Source organism: Dermacentor andersoni, chromosome 1 (assembly GCF_023375885.2).
Source record: "Dermacentor andersoni chromosome 1, qqDerAnde1_hic_scaffold, whole genome shotgun sequence".
In the NCBI taxonomy this organism is placed as follows: Eukaryota; Metazoa; Arthropoda; class Arachnida; order Ixodida; family Ixodidae; genus Dermacentor; species Dermacentor andersoni.
This window is the reverse complement of record NC_092814.1, coordinates 81,045,286-81,063,170: the sequence shown is the minus strand read 5'-3', so window position 1 is coordinate 81,063,170 and position 17,885 is coordinate 81,045,286. Positions and strand designations below refer to the sequence as shown.

The following is a 17,885-nucleotide window of genomic DNA, read 5'->3' as shown; positions in this document are numbered from 1 at the left end:
TTTTCATTATTTCTTTTGTACAACATTTGAAGACTAGTGTTCCTCCTGTCCTGTCATGCTGTTCTTAGTAAAAACACTGGAAATAACCAATAATGTCAAGTTTCAAACTAGCCCAACTTTCTCCATTAACTGCCCTGCAGAATAATCCTTCTTTAACAGGTGTCCACATAATGTGTTATATTGGCTTCCTTTTTCCCAGAAAGTAAATGTTACATGGCTTGAATACTAATTAGTTGTCTCTCTAATAGTGAATGGCAATATATGTCCAAATGAGAGCTACTGTACATGATAAACTTTAATGCATGGCTTCAAATGATACTTTTAACGAGGTGCTCATGGAGCACAAATAATGCATCTGCCACCAGTCATGTCTGACCTTGCAAAACAAGTGTATTACACATTGACACAAGGGCATAAACAGCACTGTGGAATTTAGTGAGAATTGCTTTGGTTCACCTGGCATCACATTGCTTTATTGGTACTCTGGAGGTGTAACGAGAACTGGCATTATTTGTATTGAGAGACCAGCAGCATCACTTTGAGAGTTCATTGCAACCTTGCATTTTGCTGCAGAAAAATTGACTTTCAAGCTGCCACAAATTGATTTCTTTGGCCACATTTTGCATCTTGAGGGTTGGGTCCCTTCTGGAAATTTTAGATCCTCCAAGAGTGTTATTTACTTCCATACGTGCTTGGTTGTTGAGCTTATGTGTGAATTCTTGTGAACGTCTGCACTGTGTGCATAGTCAACATGCTGTTCTACGAATATTTCAATCAAGTTGCTGTGCGATTACCTGACGCAGCTTAGTGACTGTGTTTTCGTACTATTAAACCTTCCACCTGGTTAATTGGTTTCCTGACCATTCTAAAATGTGACCCATAGACCCATAAGTAAATATCCACTTGGGCTGAAAAAGGATATGCTGAAATAAGCAGTTTGAAAGGTTACTTTTCATTTCTTGTTGTCCTGGCTTCATTCTTTTGTGCGGCAATTCTTGAGTTTGTCTACTTTGTTGCTGCATGTATTACTCTGTTAGCACACTAGAGAGCAAAGTTCCCATTACTGTTAAGACTGCTAGCATTATGTTACTGAATTTAAATTAGTGCGTGTCTAATATTTATCCTGCCTTGTTAAATTAGCTACATCTATGCAATATAATATGGCACTTAGTATGCTCACATTTGTTGATGTTTCAGAAAAGATGTTTGTTCCACATAACAACTGTTAGAATTGTGAAAGTTAAGATATGTAGTCTCCATGAAACATAAATATCAGTTCAGATGTGTTACTTACTTTAGTCTGAACCATCTCACTTCTAATTTACGTGACTATCATGGGCCATATTGTTGTGCTGTCAGTCTGTCATTCAATATGAAAGTTTCAATGTGTGATAGTGATAACAGCAAGTGTTAATTTCCTCTCATTATGTAACTCCAGAAAAAAAACTGCTTACACTAGCTATAGTTGTTTTTTATATTATGCTGCTTACCTTTACTTTCTCATTGGGAAATTTTGTTGTATGCTACTTCCTCAATCCCATTCCTTGTACAGGTGCAGCATTGAGTAGTACAAGGCACTGCTTTTTTCCTGCCATTTTTATGCTGCTAGGTGTGTGAAAAACCCACTACACGTGTATCTTAATTAGCATGAGTCTCACATTTATAGTAACATGCTGTCTTGAGACAGTCATACTGCGTCATTTCTTTCATATTTCTGTGTGCTGTTTTCTGTGCATTGTCCCTGTTAGTCTTGTCAGAAATTCCTAGAATAAACCACTTCCTTGATATGAAGATGACAAATAAATATTTATTTTTGTACTGTTGTCAAAAGAATAGGCTCTTTTTCATGAATGCTTGGTTCTTCAGTTGATCAATGGTTCTGCCAAGAATGTGGTGGCAGTGATGTGCAGTTGATTGCAGTATGCTGTGAATTAGTGAAGTTGAGTACCTAAATACAAGTGCAGCTATAGAACAAAAAAAAAAAAGGAACCACCTACATTAAACTGCTCAAACAAGTATCAAATTGCTGTGCAGCACCTGCACTGTACTTCCTACTTTAGTTAGAGTTTTAGCAAATTAGCTATCTGTTCATAAAGTTCATGAAATTGACAGCGAGTGCAAAATTCACTTGTCAAGAAATTAGTGTTAAACACAGAAATTTGTTGCTTTCCATGCAGTATTACTGCAAGCTTTTTAATGGCATCTGTTCTGATGCATTGTTAATGTATACAGTATTCATTGTTATAATGGTTTAATATTTTAGCTTTGTTTTTCTTTTCAATTGGCACATCATCAGTATTTTGTGTAGCAAATATTTTGTGTTATTGAGCAGTGAAGGAAACTGATTTTTTTGGTTAAGCAGGTTCTTTTTTTTTTGTTATCATAGTTATTGTTGTGATCTCTGGCAGGCTTGTGAAAGGCACCTTAGTTGCCCAAAATAAAGTATCGAGAATTACGACAATCTGTGAATTCTGTTTCAGACAAAATTGTATAGTGTATTGTTGCTTTTCATACTGGTTGGCAGCTTCCATCAAATTTGGTTTGGCTTTGAAATTTTCTCTAGAGCCTATAACTTGTAAATATGCCCACATTGTTCATACTCGGGACTTGTAATGCAGTTTCTCAGTCTTTTTATAAAACTATTAAAAACAATTATTGTAAGATTAGTTCACTTAGTCATTGGCTATGAAACTCACTAAATAGGGCTATTGATGTTTGAATAATGTTGAGCAACACTTAAAAAAGTTGTTCATGTTAGGAGCAAGTCCAAACTTGTTTTAATTAAATGAAACTTGTAATACATGTCCACGCACGTAAGAAGAACCAACCAATACAAGCATAACAGCGGATGTACCAGTGACGATGCAGCTTTCATGTGTTGTTCCCTTACTGTGAGTCACTTATAGTAACTGTATGCGTGCAGTTTCCCTACTTGCATTCTTATTGAAGTAGTGGCATAGTGCATAACATTTTGAATCCATTTGCAAATTGAATAGTCACTCAGTCTGGATGTTTTTGTGAAATGGCCTTTGTCAGCGATACAAGGACTCTGGTACAATAAATAGAGGCCAGTTTTGCTCATTATGCAAGAATTTTATTACACATCATATAACAAAATCTACACTGCTTGCACTGAGTAAAAACAATTTTGTTGGCACGTATGTGCTGTCTCCTTTTTTGTATCTAGTATATTAGTGAAACAAATTATGAAGGAACATGAGGGTTATCGTTAATGGAGATCAAAATTTACAAAATAACTGTTTCGCAGAACAGAAACAACGCACAAAAAAAAGCACAATTTGCTGGGTTTCAACGTATAAAATGCAAAGATGGAATGAAAGCAACTCCATCAGTACTGCAACTTTTAGGACTAGTGTGCTTGTACCACAATAGTAGCCAATAAAACCAATGATGGCATAATTGTTTTTTACTTATCTTTATGTGTTTGTATTTTTAAACATTACCACAGCACCTAATTTAAGCATGAAATATCTAAAGCTCATAAAAACAGGCTACCACAAGTGCTGCTGCTGTTAAGATTGCATTAGAGTGCCATTCTAAAATGCAAGAAACATTTGTGAAATGCTGGCTGGTGCTCTAAGAATGCAAGCATAGTATATTTCATGCACATTCAGACATGTTCGTTTGGGGCTTATGGCATGTGACAGTGGAGACTCATGTGGGAGAACATCACAAGCTGGCACAAGAACTGCGAGGTATGACAAGCATATTTTTACATGACCAACCAGGGCTTCAATTTTTTTTCATGCAGGACTTTGTGACGATTCTGGGGAAAAAAAACACTCGGAATACTGCTTACAAAGCACACTCAGCACAAATTATGAATCTGTGTTTTGTACATGTGAAATAAAGTGACACAGCTCTGCATAGTTCCAAATAATGAGGCATTCATGCTGCATTGAATCTATTGTAAGACAACAGATAAACATGCCTTCAGTTTCTGAAGTTGTTAGGTGAGAATATGGTACTGATTGATGCCCCCTGAGTGTGACTACCTAATCTGCTGCATGGCGGTGAAAGATGATTAATGGTCATGAGTCACTGGAACATCTATTCCGCCCAAAGACTGTCACAGAGGACCCTCAAGCACACTGCTCTGCAGTAATGTCTGCAAATGAGGCCCATTTTTTGGCAGCAAGGTGGCAAGTTTCACAGGTACGTGTTACCACTGCCTGTCCAGACTGTCTTTCTCCTAAATAAATATAACAATGTCACAGCATATAAAAAGCCTTGTTCCCCCCTGCCTGCAGGTAGCAGAGATGTAGCACAACAACAGCCATTACAGCTAAACACTCACACATACACACACATACGCACACTTCACATACACTTGCACACACACACAGATCGATACACATGCACGCTTACACACACACATTGAAGTATTGTACTTGGAACATGCAGACGAAGCCTAGCGATGCCAATGGGAACAGCCATAAGGCATCGGTTGACTTGTGAAAACTGCACCAGCTGGCAATGCTCAAAGCATTGCACAGACAATCGGTTTTGAGTCTTTACGAACATTGCCAAAGTACTGAAGATGGCATTTTTCCAGTCCACTTGCATCAGTTGGGCTGTTTGTAGGAGAATGCATTCCACTATGTTCAGTGAATGCGTCTGCTGTACAACACACAATTGGTCCCTAGGTTCAATATATTAGGCTACTACGCGTGCACTGTCCTTGTAGAGATGCAGTCCGAGTGTTTGTGAGTGGCCCAAAATTGCTGCAGGCTTGCTTGCATAGGCTGGCAACCTGAAAGAGACACTTGGCAGTCTATGTACACTGACTACAGGATCCCGGGCACCATTGGCACGCACTCCCGGCACAGTTATATTGCACCAGCAATGTGCAGATGGCATGGTGGTGCTGTCCTCACGTAGAGTTTGCATTATCGGCAGCAGAGGTGTCTACCACATTGTTTCTATTGTCTGCCTTCTCCTTGGCACTGTAAGAATTGTCACTGTAGTCAACATGTTGGTAAGTGTGCCTGTCAGGATCCTCAATGGGTACCTCTTCATCTTGCTCATCATCGAAGTCCATAAGCTCCTTTGAGTAAGGACACTGGAGGCACCTTTCAGACAAAAAAGACACTGTGTCAGATGCTAGCGAACCTCGTATGCATATACGTGACCTTTGTGTATTAATCCTTTCAGGCGCTGTGTACAGAATACTGTATCAACAGCGAAAGCACTGATGAAAGTTACAATATTTAAATTGTGTTGCATACATGTTGAAATACTTCTGATTCGAATAGTGCTGCAAGTTTGAGTAACAAGTGCAGCATGTTTTTAGTAAAATGAGTGAGAATGTAGGCAGTTGGGTTTTTTTCTCGCCGTCAGTACTATATCGTTTTATGTAGCAGGTTTAATTATTTCGTTTATTTTCACAATGTTTTGCACCAGGCATTATTTTCAAGTGGCTGGATAGGTGCTTTTCAAGCCTGCTAGACATGAAGTAGTTGATGCTTTCATATTTGATGTTCCTGTAATGAGCTTTCACATGGAGCCCACATTCTGTAGACGTGACAAGACTCACTAAAAAATTAAAGATTCCTAATCTTTTCTGCAGCTATATGCGTTTTATGAGCTTGAAGAAGTAAGAAATGTGGTGAAAGTAAGTTTTCAATCAACTGGCTGACTTCTAAAAATGGTTAAGGAACTTGCACCAATGTGATGAAGGAGCTTTAACTGATAATGCAGCTGCAAGCACTACCATTTTAAAAAATTGTGTCCCCCAGACTTGTCAACAGAAAGCTGAACAATGCTTGAAATTCAAAGATGTGTCTGATGTGTTCAAGCCAAATGGCTGTACACACAAATTTTTTTTCCCTACAGTGCTCAAAACCAGCCTCTTTGAGTATACGGGCATGGTACCAGCTTATTTGCATCTTCCTGCCTGTTAAATCTTTAATGGTCATTCAGCAGGTCACCATTAAATGTTTCTGTACTAATATTAAGTCTCTGGTGACACTCTAGGTGTATAGAAATTTGGGACAGTTTTTATTTTCTTTATCCTTACATGGCTCTGTGACTGTTGTGGTCTCATCTTGAGTGACCTCTAAACTTATGACACATATGGCAATATTACTGCAGAACATCCAGAAACCCACATTCTGTATATTGTGGCATGAACTGAATCCTTAAAATTAAAATAAAGGAGCAATTTGCACAAACATCACCAAAGACCCCAAACCTTGTCAGTATATGGCGGCTTACATCTGTGCCAGCAACATTAGGCAGATTTGCAGAGAAGCACACATGAGGCAACTATGAAATGGTGGCCAGATGCTTGGTCCACTTTATTAGTGCTGGCATTCAACAGCTTCCGAAATTGAGGAATTGCAGAAGCATTAATCACGGACATGCATACCCATGATGCTAGAACTATCAGCTTAAGTATTTATTTTCAGAAGCATTAATGTTGGACATGCAGGCTGAAAACAAGATGGGATGCGTAAGCTTGACAGTGCAACACATTGTGCTACACACTACGACAGCGTGGCCACTAAGGCATTGTGCTGCTGTACACATGATCGCAAGCTCAATTCCTGGTCAGAACGGTTGGCATTCCCGCAGCATCAGATTGAAGAAACACCCATGCAGCGAGGTTCCAGTGCATATTAAAATTGAAAGCCAAGATGGTGAAAATTGAAAGTCATCCAATATGAAGTTCCTCATAGCCTGTCGCAGCGTTTCGCGTAAAGTCAGTAAGCGTAATGCTGTTTTCAGTAATTTTCTCTTCCACTGCCGTGGCACTTCTCTTCTTTCGGTGGAGATAGCACATGATGGTAATTCATCATGCTGCAGGCTGCGTATTTTTGTTACTGCTCTACGTTATGGGGTTTGGTAGCGAACAGGCCGAGCTCACCAAGGCAACACAGACAACTCAGATATGACCACAGTGGCTGCCTTTACTCCCCAAGACATAGCACATTTACTCGAATCTAACGCTCACTTTCTTTCCGATAAAACAGGTCCAAAAATTGCGTGCGCGTTAGAATCGAGTACTACCCTAAAACTGCATTACCATATTGCCATTGGCATTTCAAAATAGCCGCCTCGTATGTGCTTCTAGCCTAGCTGCCATAGCTTCCTCCATGTGCTGCAGTACGTGTGCTTAGGCAATGCTTCCTTCGGCTTAGGTTAGTACACTGTCCATCTTCCCGTTCTCTGCGTTTGCTCTGTCAGCATAGAAGTGGTGACTGCAAAAACATGCCGAGTTCATCACGATGCCGCAATGAAAATAAAAGTGATCACATGCGCGGAGATGGACGGAAATCGGGCCGCATCACGGGCATTCGGAGTTCCCGAAACTTGCGTGTGGCATTGGTGTAAACAGGAGAGGGGTTCTACACCAGTGGCTGCTATGTACGACGCGGCCGCACGGCCCCTATCTTTGAAAGCGATCTGCGACGGAGACAAGAGTCTGTGCATCTAGGCGCACCGCGCTGTGTTCTCGTCGCTTAGTTCATGTTGAAGCGAGAGGCCGCACAAAGGTAAAAGCCCTTGCTCCTGCTACCGCACTTCCTTGCTCCAGCGTTTTGGTAAAGAGTTTTCGCGGTCACTGAGTGAGACGTGTTCATGCTTGCTTGTGCGCGCGTGAGACCATGCTTGTTAATTTAGCTAATCAGCGAATGTTTAAAAGTTTGCACGGCCGATAAAACTACTATCCTTACTTTTCGTATAGCTGTCTACTAATTTTCTATTGTAATCGATGCTTCGCCTTTCGGGCGAAACTGCGACTTTCTTTATTTATCGCAACTTTAGTGCATTGAGAGTAAATGCTTGTTTTTTCCAAACGAGAGAAAGTTGTATTTCTATATGAAAGAATGAGGTGCGTGGTACTGTAAAGGACTTTTCCTTTTTTAGGTCATGGCAAACGGGTGCACATTACAATCGAGAGCATTTTTTTTTTTCCTTTTTGGTCATAGAAAATGGGTGCGCGTTACAATCAAGGGCGCATGAGAATCCAGTAAATGTAGTGTGCACATAAGACGGAGGGCACCGCTTCCCACCTTGCGGCAATGATGATAACAACCTCTACATACATTACGAAGCTATTCATGAGTGTCATGGATGCACACAATGTGGCATCACCTGCTGACTTCAACCCAGAGAAATAGCACTAACCTGCTTTCATTAATCCCATAATTGATGCACATGCTGCCAACACATTGGCAGCAACCATCATGAAACCACCTGTAGCTTGAAGCTCCCATGGAGAGGCACGACTCTCTGCACTTGTTCAGCGACATGCATTGTGACATGAATGCTACAGTGCAGTTCACTTGCACATCCTCCTCTTCAACTACTTCTGATGTATTCCCATTTGACACCACTGTAAGAAAATTAAAAAATGCAAATCAAGACAGTTACCACAAGTGCAACTGCTGACAAGCTTGCTGCAATGCTTAGTTCGAACTTTAAAAGTTCCTTTCTTCGTTTTCATCGAAGATACTTGGCTGTCAGTAAAAAGAAAAATACCTTACATTCAAGAATTACATATTTGTGAATTTTATTGTACATTCTATCCCCTACAAAGGTGAAGGGGCAAAGCTACAAATTACTGCAATTTAGACAACCAGCAAAATTCTGGTTTATAGCTTGGCACACATTTGCCACAGATACAAAAATAGCACTGTATGGGTTGCTTTAGCAAAAATGAGGGTTCATTTTTTTTTACACTTGCTATCGGCACAAGATTTACCTATCCCAAAGATGTAAAAAGCAGCCCTAGACTGTGGTAGCCACATGTATTCATTGTCTAATTACGCATAATAAAACTTAGCAGAAGCTAAGGAAAGAGTTATTGACACCCACACCACAAGGGTAAATGGTACTAAATGGCTGAGGACTTGAGCTCCTTTATGACATTATTTATAACTCCAGTGCAACATGTACACTTTTCAGCCACCTGAAGCTTAAGTTGCAAATATGCCAAAAAAGCGTAATTTACAATTTTTGTTATACATTTGTTTAGTCTCGTGTAGCAACGCTTTACAACAAAAAAACATTCAGAACAAGTACATGCACTCTGTGGCCACATGAGATGTTGAAACTCAGTAAACCATTAATGACATCAAGCTATGCTACAATTACATTTGCCTGTGTAACAGCAACCTAGAGCCAAGGTATGAGGCATTTTCTCATTTTCTGTGTACATACACATAATAAACCACAATCCTAGTTGTGTTCACTCATAACAATAGTCAGCAATCGGCTCAAATTTCTATCCTATTGCAATTAAAATTCGCATGCATTACAGAACCGCCCTTGTCTTAGAGGTGGTAATGAAAGAGAGTGCAGTAAGAATGCCTTTCTTGTCCTGTGGTAAGCAACTGTCATCCATCTCCTGGGTCGCACAAGATTATAAAGCACAGGCTACTCGCATTATGATGCGAGTAGCCTGTGCAAACAGGCAAACTTAAGTAGCCTTACAGTAGCCTGTAAGCAAACAAGCAAGTTTTGAAAGTTTCCTCTCTTAGTGTATAAGTGCATGTGACAGATGCTGTTCACAAGGAGAGTTCAAACAAAGCGACTGTCTAAGTGTGTTGTTCCCACTTTGACAGTTTCTTAGAAAATACACTATTGACATCTTGCCAATTGCTCTTATTCACTAAATAATTGCAAAATTTGTTTTCCAAACTTGCGATTTGTTGCTGGCAGGCACAGTGGAGGGTCTGATATTATGATATCGCTTCACATGATATGGCCATTTAGTAGCTTAGCATTGCTTTCAGCTGAATGCAGCAAGTTAAAAAGTGCCTTTGTATTAGCGTACAGAAACAATATTTTCATTGTCTTTGTTGGAGTTAGATTCAATTTCGAAGACAATGCTTGAATAACTTTCTGCATGGAATGCACTATTTTGGTATGGTGGCAAGACGGAATAAAAGAAAGAAGCATTAATCAAGCAGCATGATAGAATGAACTAGATCAACACATTTGTTGCAGCCAATAGAAAAAGAAAGTTTGGTTATGCTCTTCACTTCAAAAAGAAACCTTGAAGCATGACAGAAACTGGACACATGCAGTATGGTTGTACAGTCAAGAGCTTAATTTGAGCAAGCTCTTGCTTAGCACAAACAACTTTTTATTATCACAATTATTTTCAAAAGCCTATAGTGTGCAGCCACTTACAGCAACCTAGTCACTGCATTAGTTTGCTTAGAACAGATGGAATGAACTGTAGTGTAGTCGTATGACAACTGCGCAATATGTACACCAAGAGGCACAAGGCAAGGCTTACTACTTGCATGTCCAAAAAGTGGCAGAATGACACTGGGAGGCTTTGAACATTTCTTGGGAAATATCTCAACTTCTAAGGCGGCTTCACCTGTGTTCTTTCTGTATCAGCATAAAGTGTACACGAAGGAACTGTACAGCCACCTGTACACAGCTGCTGATGTCAGCCTTAAAGGGACACTAAAACGAAAGACAGGTGGCGCCGCCGCCTTGAAACTTCCGCACCAGCTAGCTATGACGTTTGATGCCATCTCCTTGGGCCTAGTTAGATTTTTTATTGGTAAAAATGAATTGCATTGTATTGTAAGAGAGCCAAAGACTGAACTTAGAAAGTTTCAAGAACTTTTACGGAACCACAATGGCCGTAATGCAAAAAAATACCTACTTTGTTCACACTACTTCACACTGGCGTACCAGCCTTGGGGTTTCGGTGCGAAATTCAAAAATGAAACTTTTATCGTCATTTTCTCTTCTAATAATCAACCTACCGTATTTTCTGGACTATAGTTCGCAGAATATACAAGTTTTAATGTTGCAATATTGCTGGGTGCAGACTACACATAATTTTATTTATGACTGGAAGCGCTCGTGAAGAAAACGAGGCCAGAATGTGCCTGCAAATTTTTCCCAGGCTGAAGCGCATAGTGAAATCGGCTCCGCAAAGATCAACAATGCGCACAAGCAATTTTTCTAGCTCATATTGACAGGTTGTGATATGCAAGCGAATGCTGCTCGCAATATAGTGGCTGCTTTTCTGTTATAGAATTTGCTAGTACACGCATCTATACGCAACTTCATATATGCAAATACTACAACAGTTGTTATGGCACAGAAGAGACGAGGAGCCTTCGAGGAATTGTTCAAGCTTAGTGTAGTCAAGCATGTGCAAGAACTAAAGAATCTGAAGGCAACACTGAGGAAATGTTAATTGAATCCAACATGCTTGTTTTTTTATTTTTATTTATTTTTTAAAAATTTATTTACAGACACTGTAGTAGGCCCTTCTCCGGCCCATGCAGGAGTGGATATTTAGAATACAAACAAGAGAAGTAAATTTAAACTAATTACTTGAGATAATTGAAAAAATATAATACATACAAAAGTGGAAACAACATGGCAATACACTGGACATAGAAGACATAAATGAATGCTTGAACAAAGGAATATCATCAACTCGGAGTGTACTCCACTACTGGACTCAAATTTCGACAAAAGTTGATATTACTAATACATTGAACAAATTATTCTAACGAGGCGGAGTTCACTGCCTCCTCAGATAAGGTATTCCACTAACAAATTGCGCGAGGAAATAAAGAGAACTTGTGAACATTCAAGTGGCTGACTGGTTGTCTAATAGTTATACTAGGGTGCGTTCTCTCTGATCGTTTGAAAGGATCCTGAAGATATCGTTTTCGTGATAGCTTAAAGGGACACTAAAGTGAAAAATGATTTCTTCTGCATCAGTAAATTACCGTTCTACAACACCAAAAACACCACTCTTGCAACGATAAGACATTTGGTAAGCCAGAAAAAGCGCAAGAACGAAATACGGGTGGCGACGCCTACTTAAGTTCCCGCACCTGGGGGCTGTGACGTCTTGGATTTTGATGGCATCTTCTAGGGCCTACTAATTATATATAGCGGTACAGATTGACTACATTGTGTTCCAAAGGAACCATCTGGATTGGTGGTTCGACACAAAGATGAATATCATTAATATATAACGAGAAAGGGAGAGGCCCGAGGACCGAGTCCTGTGGAACACCCGAGTACACATCCAAATCTTCGGAAACACTCCCATTTATGGCAACATGCTGCTTTCTATCTCTTAAGCAAGATTCAATCCATGCCACCGCTTTCTGTTCAATGCCGATTGCCTTTAGTTTTGTTAGTAAATCTTTATGAGGAACGACATCAAACGCTCTTGAAAAATAAAAAAATAGCGCCTGTTTGGCCTTTTATATTGATTGTACCAATTAATTCATCAGTTATTTTAGCTAGATGGGTTACAGTAGATAAACCAGATCTAAAGCCATGCTGTTGGGGATAAAGTAAGTTATTATTTTCTAAGTAAGCAATAATGGCCTTAAAGATAATGTGTTCGAATAATTTACAACAGGTACTAGTTAAAGACACGGGCCTGTAGTTTTTAATTTCAAGAGGAGAGCCGGATTTATGCACCGGAATGATTTTTGCGGAGCGCCAATCATCAGGAATTACTGCAGTGCTTAAAAATATAATGAAAATATCATGTAAATATTTGGCCACCGATACAGCATATCTACTCAAAAAGGTAGTGGATAGTTGGTCAAGACCAGGTGATTTCTTCACATCTAGCCTATGCAAAAGGCCAAGAACACCGTCCTCAGTTATCTCTACCTCAGGCATATGTTTACCATAGACATATGACGGTAAAAGTGCATGCTAAACTGTCCGCGTGAGCAAGGATTGGAAAAATGCATTAAATTTGTTAGAAATGACAGTCGAGTCAACAATACTTTAACCCAAAACTTTTATCGCTGATATACACCGTTTATCCTTTGATAGATAGCGCCGGAACTTTTGGGGTTCTTTGTTCATAAATGACTGCAAAGTGACTGAAAAAAAATGTTCTTTCGCCGATCTTGTTTGCTCCCGCAGGTTAAAAATAAGGCTTGAAAGGTCATTTGTACTACCGCGTTTACGTCGTCGCTTAATTTTACGTTTTAAATTAATCATTTCTCGCGTGAACCACGGCTATTCCCTATTAGTGCATTTCTTTTTTAATGGGACATACTCTTGCTCGCAAAAGAGAAGAATTTCTCTAAAGTATGACCACATTTTATTAACATCACTGATTTTCTTGAAATTAGCAAAGCCTGATTCCAAATAGTTAAAAACAGCGATATTGTCGGCGTGTGTGTTATCTACGTGTGTAATGTGTGTGTAATGTAACGAAAGTATCTGAAGGCTTAGTAAAAGAACTTGTCCCTGCAACTGGACATGACAGAGCAAGCAACTTATGATCAGATATTCCGTCTTCAACACTAATGGTACAACCTTGAAGTGAGCTGCTAACAAGTGCTAAATCAAGGAGTGAAGATGATGATCCATTGACCCTGGTATTGTTGGAAACTAGTTGGTGTAAACAAAAGTTGAATGTAGTCGTGAGCAATGCACGGGCACTTGTAGAATTTTTGCCATCGTTAGAAAAATTAGACCAGTTTATCCCCGGCAAATTGAAGTCTCCTGTTATTATAATGTTCGACCGGGAATTCGTATTATCTGCAAGGTAGTCGTGCATGGCTTCCAAATATTCTGGTGAAGCATTTGGGGGTCGATACACGCCCCCTAGAAGTATACTTTTGCCCAGGAATTTAAGTTTGCACCATATACTTTCATGGTTATTAATGCCATCCAATATTGTGAATACAATATTATTTTAATGGCGATAGCTACTCCACCACCTCGTGACTCTCTATCTTTAGTGCTTATGAGTGATTTTGACGGTTTTTAGAATTAACTACTATATGCAGCACAATAAAGGACCCAGACTATTTATTTATTTCGAATACCTCAAAAGCCCCCTAATAGAGGGGTATTACATGAGGGGTGGGCTTTGGGTCAATTGACATCACAGAGCAACTATTACTCGTTAACTATTACTTTATGACAATAAGAATGTTTGCTTAACTACTCTTTATGGGTTACAGACAGGCTCAGAAAACCTATTTTCAGTCGAAGTGCTCCCTGCAGACTATACAGCTGGTGCAGACTACCTAAGAAAAACATTTTATTTTAAGCCCAAATTGGCCCTTGCAGATTATACATCACGCGCGAACTATAGTCAGTAAAAATACGGCATTGCCACCAAATCAATTAAACTAAGGTTCTTCAAGAACAATTTACCATTTAAACCAATTCACGGTTTCTCTTTAGTGTCAATTTAACTTAAACAAGTGGCAGATGAAGCATGGAATAGAGAACTATTTTGATTAACCTAGCACACTGTGACACAGTGACAGCGCTAGGCTTTGTATGGCAAGCATCTGAATAGCTTCGTGGATCATAAGAAAGATTATTGGGTAGGTGCTACTTAAGCAGACCTCAATAACATGTTTCTGGCAATAAATCACCACGGTCATTATCTCTGTGCTTCAAATGTTCATCCTGAAACAGGCTGACTGCCTCCACAGTCATTATAAGGGCACATACAATTACACTGCATTTATTGTAACACTTTTTGTGCCACTAAAACAGTTTGTTGTAAGCAGGGTCGACCATACTACTTTTGAAATCATGTTGCCAATTAAAAAAAAAAAAAATGTCAGACCAATACATGCAGCCATTGTTTTGAAGAAACATCACTTACCAGCTTTCAGCTTGATATCTTTGTCATGCACAGGGCTGTACAATGCCACATGTACAGGAAATGTGTAGGACCGCCATCTCAAGGAGCGGTCAGCTTCCTCAGTAAGAAGGGCAAATAACCCATGCGTCGGGTCCGGCAGATCCTCTATGTTGGACTTATGACTTAGAGAGATGGTTTCATTTTGTCGCGGGCACATCTCTGTGAGAAAAAAATAAATAAAATACACATCAATAAACGTACCTTCACATGTCTTATAGACTGACTACGGTTGAGTTTTATGTCATCTTTCTTAGCTACAAGTAACTTTACCTAATATGGGCGCTGCAGTGTTTGAGTAGCTCAGACATTTATGGTGTTGCACACAGCACAGAATAAGGGGGAGGGGGAGGCAAAGGGGCTGCAGCCCCTGGCTGTGTGGAATTCCTGTCTACAGCAGCAATATTTCTGCGGGTGTGCCTGTGTACTGAGATTTTGGCAAACATTGAAGACCATCCATTGGCTGAAACCAGTCTGGGGCACTTCTCTACGGCTACCTTTAAAGCAGACGCCATAGCATTAGGACATAAATGGTGTATTTTATAAGGCTTACTCGAATAAGCTTGCCTTTGGTTTCTTTGAACTCAGAGTTTTCAAAAGGAATTACAAAAACTTAAAATATCTTACGATCACATGTTTTGGTACACTTGAAAAAGATTAGCCTATATGTCAAATGCACTTATTAGTGCTTCTGATAATGTACATGCACTAGTTATAGAAATGAATCGTGGCAGTACTTCCTCATTCCTTGCAAAAACAATAAAATAATCAAGGGAAAAAGATGTTGAAGGCCTTTCTGCATGTCACTTCTGAAACAGAGTTTCAGCAGTGTAGTTTTAATTAAAAGCTTTTCTCACATATTACTTAATATGCAGGGCACATGCTTAGCGTTGTAGTCACAAGGTGTTCTTTACAGTGATCACGTTTCAATGTATTGCAATACTTCGTTTACAAAAGCCTTCTTTGAAGGTCAGTTGCACCACTGCCATAATAAACAAGAGCACAGAAAACTGCGCAAAGTGCCAATGCCCCAGCCTCAAATAACATACTAATAATAACAGACTTCCCTACCTTCACATCTTAAAAGTACAACAGTCAAAGCCAAAAAGAATTAAATATTTGTGAAAAATACTAAAAATTGTTTTATTACTCAAGATATTAACTATATATTTAAAAATCCTAGAAAATTGCTCTCCAAGGTCGTTGTGAACAGGCACTCTAGTCTATAGTCTCAGCTTTAATGATCTGCACCACAAACAAATGGAAATATTTATGAACTGATCACATAATAGCATTCAAAACTTTCGTTGCCGTTACTTGAGTGGGTGGTGCTGTCTTGGGAAGGTCCGAATAAATTGAGGGGGTTTGAAAAATCTGGCTATGAAAAATCAGTCGGTGAATGTATTTGAATTCTTTTGAAATCAGTTTTTGCCTTAAATTGAATGCAAATGAAGAATCATAGAACTATTCTTGTCAACACAAAAATTGTAAAAAAAAAAAAGCTCCACAGCGATTTAGTATTTCATAATAAAATCGCAAAAGTTGGTAGGTACACATTTAAGTAAGGCCACATAAGTAAAGACCATAACATGAAAGCTTAAGGGACCCTAATTGCTAACACTAAATCACTTTCGATTGGTATTCTTTCATATCATCCTTTTCATTCATTTGACAGAGAGATATTGATCATTACTGAGAAAAATGAAGGTGAAACTTCCCTTCTTTAAATTTCATGTAGAAACCTCAGTGCCAGTATGTCAGTGTAACGTCACAGATCTGTGTATTTTCTCATATTAGGTCTGTTTTGGCTTGGGAAAAAGGGCTCAAAGCTTGCTAAATTGAGCCTTTTCTTTCTTTAGGCTACAATGTACTCTTTTACCAATAAGTTTACTAGACCTGAGCAGGCGCTGTTCAAATCCATGATGTCGCAGCGGTATGGTGCAGAAACTTGAGGGTAGCATCACTATCGGTCTTTTATTTTTGTGTATTTACTATTTTATCAAGTACCCCCCCTCCCCTTTCCTCCACATCATGGTAAGAGTGGCCAGTTCGTTATTGTGCAAGCATAATTTGCTAATACAGCTTGACCTAATATTCCTCTTCAGCGTTCCTTTACATCTTTGGTTCACAAAGCTTTGACAAAACATTTGGCATGTGTATGTGTACTATCACTGCTCATGTTTTTGCTGAACCGCATATTTATAAGTTTTTGTTACGTGTGTGTAATGAAAGCTTTTTTTTTTCTGAGAGCTGTTTTTTCACATGCTGGACAAAATTGGTTGTTACAGTTTTGCTGTTACAAAAAAGTCTGCTACAAAAAATTTGGCTTCTGATTCAACAGCAGTTGACAAGCATGCTTATTACATAATAAACAAAACTTTCAAAAAAGCAAATATTCTGCACAAAATATGTTTACAATTTTAAAAGCATTGCAGTTTTAAGCAATGGTCGTTTTCTTTCTCTATTTAAAAAAAAAAATACCATTTCAAATTACTTTGCTGTGTTTGTTAGATTCACTTCCCTAATGGAATTCATGACACTAAAAATGAGCCAATGGCACTGAATCTGGAAATGATGGCACAAAAGAAGTAAAGGACTTATACCAGTGCTTCTGAAACTCTGCTACCCTACAACATCTTAATTTCAAACCCCTCATTCCTCCCCCCCCCCTTTTTTTTTCATATTTTCACAATACACGCAATTACATTTTTGCTGAAGTTACACTTGTATGTTAATATGACCGTAGTAAATCCACTGGACCAGAGATGATTGAAAAAATTGATTCCTGCAGGAACAATTGTTGCAAATTGTTGTACACAGTCCCCCAAACTAAAGATGTAGTGTTTGTGCTGCTGCAATTAGTTTCAGCTTAATTAGGTTAGGTTAGGTTAGGTTTGTTATAAAATAAGTGCACATGTGTTCCTATCCACTGCCAGTGACTATGGTCAATGGAAATAAAAAGAAACATGCATATGTGTGTGTGCAGACAGCTGTCAACTCTGCTCTTCCTCCATAGCTTCTGGGAAATGGTCTTCGTGCTTGTTTTTGGAATTCTCAAACTGCTTCGCTATGCACCCTCCCCCCTCCCCACAGTCCTGTTGAGTCTGCCACAACACCAAGTGAGACACACAGTTTAGGAAGCACTTCCTTAAAACATTGAATTGAATGCATACTAAAAAGTGTTTGACTGACGTATACTTGATATAGACTGTGCTGAGTGTAGAAGCTGTAG

At 39.2% G+C, this 17,885-nt stretch overlaps 1 protein-coding gene across 2 annotated transcripts in view; it reads right to left on the bottom strand.

Moving 5' to 3' along the window:
- Nucleotides 1–3,072: 3,072 nt before the first annotated feature.
- LOC126546027 (twisted gastrulation protein homolog 1-A-like) overlaps nucleotides 3,073–17,885 on the bottom strand; it is a 51,340-nt gene continuing 36,527 nt past the window's right edge. For both annotated transcript variants that reach the window (XM_050194087.3, XM_050194088.3), the window contains exons 3-5: nucleotides 14,618–14,815; nucleotides 8,152–8,359; nucleotides 3,073–5,093 (exon numbers count right to left, since the gene is read on the bottom strand). In XM_050194087.3, coding sequence (XP_050050044.2) covers nucleotides 4,895–5,093; nucleotides 8,152–8,359; nucleotides 14,618–14,815 — 605 coding nt within the window. In that variant the 3' untranslated portion in view covers nucleotides 3,073–4,894. The remainder of the gene's footprint in view (nucleotides 5,094–8,151; nucleotides 8,360–14,617; nucleotides 14,816–17,885) is intronic.